Source organism: Condylura cristata, unplaced genomic scaffold, assembly GCF_000260355.1.
Source record: "Condylura cristata isolate star-nosed mole 26May11 unplaced genomic scaffold, ConCri1.0 scaffold00003, whole genome shotgun sequence".
Classification (NCBI taxonomy): domain Eukaryota; kingdom Metazoa; phylum Chordata; class Mammalia; order Eulipotyphla; family Talpidae; genus Condylura; species Condylura cristata.
The window spans coordinates 70,735,942-70,740,557 of record NW_004567104.1 but is presented as its reverse complement, the minus strand read 5'-3'; the positions used below and the strand labels follow the sequence as shown (position 1 = coordinate 70,740,557).

Genomic DNA, 4,616 nt, shown 5'->3' with positions numbered 1-4,616 from the left:
CGGTGTTGAATTCTAAAGTTGTTTTGTTGTTGTTGTGCACAAAATAATAATAATAACAATAAAGCAATAAAGGCCTCCCTGGTGGTGCAAGGAGTTAAGTCTCAGCACTGTAAAGTTATCAGCAGCCACTGCAGCGCAAGTTCGATCCCTGGCCAGGGAGTGACTCTCATGGCCAGCAGAGCTCTCCTGTCTCCCTGCTGCTCCCCTCAGCAGAACACTCAGTAGATCTGCCTGTTCTGTTTCCCACTTTGTCTCTGGTGAGTCCTCTCTCTCTCTCTCTCTCTCTCTCTCTCTCTCACACACACACACACACACACACACACACACCCCTCCACCTTCTGCCACACCTCTGGCCTGTATCCCAGTTCTTGTATGTACAAATAAATCCTTTTTTTTTTTAAATAAAGCAATAGCTAATGATATGCTCCTCCATTAGCACAAGAAATAGTCTATAGGATTAGTTGAAGGCAAGTTTACGTCAATATTGTCAAATGTTTCAAAAGGCAGTGAATAATAGTTTGATTTTATTACCTAGTCAAAAAAATTCTAAGCCAATTTTATAATGCTCCATTTGATGATGCCAATGAAAAGGCATTTAAAAGTAGGACATGAACACTAAAAGTACTGGTTATCTCAGGAGAATAAAAACAAATTGGAGTAAAAACATTATGGTAAAAGCAGTGGAAAAGAAACATCATGACGATTGTTTTGAACACACAATAGCCCATGATGAAGATCAAACAACTTGCAATCTCAGTGGAAACTCTAAAAAAGTTAAAACATTTTTACATCTACCGAGAGTAAGTTTTTTGTTATGAGTGTTTATATTATTGCCCGGATAACCTCTTCCACATCTGTATATTATATGATTATCATTGTGGCATTGTGTTCTGACCCTTACATTATCGTATGTTATTTTACCTACCAAAGCACATGTGAGGAAATTTGCTTATTTCTTGGACTAGACTGTGTATTTTCTCTTACTAGATTCTCTTTCTCTTTCTTTCCTCCATACCTTCCTTGACATGTGCACCCTATATGACTCAGGAACTCCTCTATGACTTCATCCTGATTTTCCTTCTTTTCTTCAATCTGAATCAACAAAATGGGGATAACAACTACATTATTAGTGAGAAGTCCCAAGAGTTGGGTAATTTCAATTTTATTTTTTATTTTTATTTTTATTTATTTTTTAAAAGATTTATTTATGCTTACAGAACTTGGGTACAGGTCAGAGGTGTGGTGGGTGAGAGGATTCACCAGATTCGCCAGAGACAGAACAGGCAAATTGACAAAGTACACTGCTGAGGGGAGCAGCGGTGGGTCAGAAGAGGTCTGCTGCAGCATGTGGGTCACCTCCCTGGCCAGGGATTGAGCTCATGCTGCAGTGGCATCGGAGAGCTTCATGATGTGGTGCTTTAACCTATTGTGCCACTAGGGAGAGCCCTATTTTATTTTTTATTTTAAGATAAAGCTTGTGGAAGAGAGAGTGTGTTGAATGTGGAGAGAAGATCCAAAATCTATCATCTAAGAATCATCTTTATTTCTCGTAACATTTTAGTTTTTGAGTTTTAACAAGAAACTCTGATCATCTTCAATGTTTCTTTGGCTGGATTTGAATTTGTGTAAATGTAAATGTGAGGAGCTATTTATTTTAACTACTCCTGTTCATGAAGTTAGGTATTATGAAGGCGCATCATGATGTGACACTTAACAATGATAATTAAATTGAATAGTAAAAGATATGTCATAGCTCTCAGTGTTTCTAACAACAGCTTCTTGGGAGCTAGTCAAATGTTCTCTCTGTTTATTATTAGGTATTATATTAAACACGGTATTTTCAGAATAAATTAATTTACCCTTACTGTTCTTCTGCTGAACTTGTAGTGAACTTCTTATTTATTTGTGTTTTTTACTATTTATTATGAATATTGCTCAGGACACTAATGAAACTAAATCCAATAGTAGCTGAAGTCTGTTCAGGTGAAACAATTTCTGTGGAATCAAAAATATTTAAGGCTCTTTGATTAATCAAATGTATGAAAAAAAAACACAATCAGGGAAGAACAAACAATTCATTCAAAGGGTAAAATTCCACTAGATCTTTGTTCTCTAAACTTTGGCACACTTCCAATCCATTTGAGTTGGCTGTAATGGATGTCTTTCTCTCAGGGGTGTTTGAATATTAACTGAAAGTGGTGTCTGATACTGCCAGGGTCCTTTCCTATCCCTGTATATTCTCTTCTGATCTCAGACACAGGTAGAGTGAAGAGTTTCATGAAATCTTCTACTCCCTTTGCACAGACAGTATCAAGTCTTAGTAACATGCATTTCTTTCATGCTCTACTTGGGTTTCTTCAAAGTCAGAAGAAAGAAAACAGAGGCACCTCCCTGCCCCCAGTCATTCTGCCCTAGCAGTTAGGGGGCTCCAGGAACCTGACACACATCAATCCAGCTTCACCCAAAGGGAGGCAGAAGCCAAAGGATAAATGTTTTTTTGCTGTTGATCACAGTCTCGGTGGACTATTCCAAGAGTCATTCTAGTCATTTCTAAAAAGACCCTGAAAGATTGAGTCCTTGCTACCAACAATACAATCAACTGGAAAAATATGACCCGTTAGGAGTCTTTCTCTTACTTTTTTGCTGCCTGTCTCAGTTGCGCATATCCGCTCCTGGGATCCACTGCTTGGGTGTGAACCCAAGTTATTGACTTTAGCACACGTTGGATAAGAGAGGGGATTGAGCTAAGACTAATGGCACAAAGGCTGTTGAACACTGCCTGTGTATTGCTCCCAGTTTGATTCAAATTGAGACGTAGAACAGCATGGGGTGCAGCCCACAATTCCTTAACCCAGTCACTCTTGACCTGCAATCACTGTGATTCTCTTTGCACATGGTGAGATGTACGGCTCCCCAAAACCTCAGCTATGGCAGGAGGGGTCCATGGTACATATGCCAACAGAGAGCAAAATGTCTGAACTAGGAGTGATTTAAGTTTCATCTGTTCTCTTGGTTGAAAATCCAGATTCAAAAGCTATAGTTTTAGGTACATTTTTGTCTGTGTATATATTTCACCTTTTAAATTAGGTGGCCTAATTTTTGCATTTCTAGTTTATTATCTATTTCTTTGATCATCCATATCAACAGAATTGCATGCTTCCCATCCTCAAGCACGTCTTCATGACACTGAGTTTTAATGAATCTCTAGTAGGTGATTGCACCCAATAGGCCACATATTCCATGTCAGCAGAAATTTGCTTGAATCTATCAAATTGTTGGTTCCCAAGACCAGTTTCAGACACATCTTGATATGTTTTTAAATTTTCCAAACACTTGAATGCAAACACTTGAAAATAAGAAGATGAACACTATGTTTGAATGCCAGAACACAAATTTATTAAGTTAAATTTTTCATTTTCCAGTGATTTTCAATGACAATCGAATAACATACACTATCTCAATCCTATAGCTGTTCAGAATTGACTTTGGGTTACACATTCATGCCAGAGACTTCCGAAAGTTGAAGATCAAGAAATAGATGATTTAAGAATAAAGGCAGTGATTCGTGGGGCTAACCATGACGGCCATGTCAGTAGAGACCGTGACCATAACAGGCCAAAGCAATCTAGCATCTTAGCAAGTTGACTGATAGAAGCTGGTGCCACAGGTTGGCTTGTAGCACGATGACTGGCAGCTCCTGGAGGAGAAGTGGGTTGGGTAGTAGAAACTGGAGCCATAGCTCAGGGAAGGAAAACCACAGCCCCCATAACCCAGGGACCTGAAACCATAGGACCCAAAGAACGGCGAGTAAAAACCTCTGGATCCACAGCCCAGGGAATAATAGCTTCTGGGGCCACAGCCCAGGGAATAATAGCTTCTGGGGCCACAGCCCAGGGAATAATAGCTTCTGGGGCCACAGCTCAGAGAGCAGCTGCTGCTGGACCCACAGCTCAGCGACCTAGTGTAAGGCGTCTGGCAAGGACTGCAGAGCGTGGAGGTCCTGGGGCGGGAGCAGGACGTCAGGCAGGGTCTGGACACCACGCAGGAGCTCTGGCAGCTGGAGGGCTCACAGCAGGTCTCCTGGCAGCCGCTGGAGAGAGAGGTGCCCAGCTGGTAGGTGCGGGGAGAGCAGAGGTCAGTGGTGTAGACCAGGTTGCTGGGGTAGGAAGAGCCACAGGAGGAGACTGGGTAGCTCAGGTAGCCTCCCAGAGAGCGGGAGGAGAAGTTTCCAGAGCAGCAGCTGTAGGACATGTTGACAGGAGATGTGAGTTCAGCTGAGTTACAGTGAGAAGATGCAAGTGTGAATGTCTATCTTGGACTGTGGCTCATCTATATATACCCCGAGCAGTGGGTGGGGCTCACTATGGAGACATGGTCCCCACCTTGGATTTCCTACCTTTTGCTTACGTGTAACTCAATAATCCCTGTAATTGCAGTTGCATTCGAATAGTTTTGCACATATTGTGTTTATGGGTGCTATAATCTTGTTGTCACAGCCAAAGCCAATGAACTACACCTATGGCAGATATGCTATGACTGTTTTCCATTAACTGGCCCATCATGGCCAGGAAAGCGCTTCCTCTGACTTATGCTACCTGCATGTGCTACCTGTGTCC

General features: G+C 41.6%; 1 protein-coding gene across 1 annotated transcript; it reads right to left on the bottom strand.

Annotated features, from left to right (window-relative positions):
• Nucleotides 1-3,633: 3,633 nt before the first annotated feature.
• On the bottom strand, nt 3,634-4,251 carry LOC101628597 (keratin-associated protein 13-1-like). The gene is made up of 2 exons (XM_004675336.2): nt 3,888-4,251; nt 3,634-3,815 (listed from the first exon to the last, which is right to left on the bottom strand). The coding sequence occupies exons 1-2, from the start codon at nt 4,249-4,251 to the stop codon at nt 3,634-3,636; spliced, it is 546 nt and encodes a 181-aa protein (XP_004675393.1).
• Between the last annotated feature and the right edge of the window lie 365 nt (nt 4,252-4,616).

What these genes read in the sequence shown, in the direction of transcription:
- LOC101628597 (XM_004675336.2), bottom strand. Translation starts at nt 4,251, where the DNA reads ATGTCCTACAGCTGCTGCTCTGGAAACTTCTCCTCCCGCTCTCTGGGA. An exon ending in AAGCTATTATTCCCTGGGCT is followed by an intron (nt 3,816 to 3,887) that starts GTGGCCCCAGAA and finishes GTGGATCCAGAG; the next exon opens with GTTTTTACTCGCCGTTCTTT.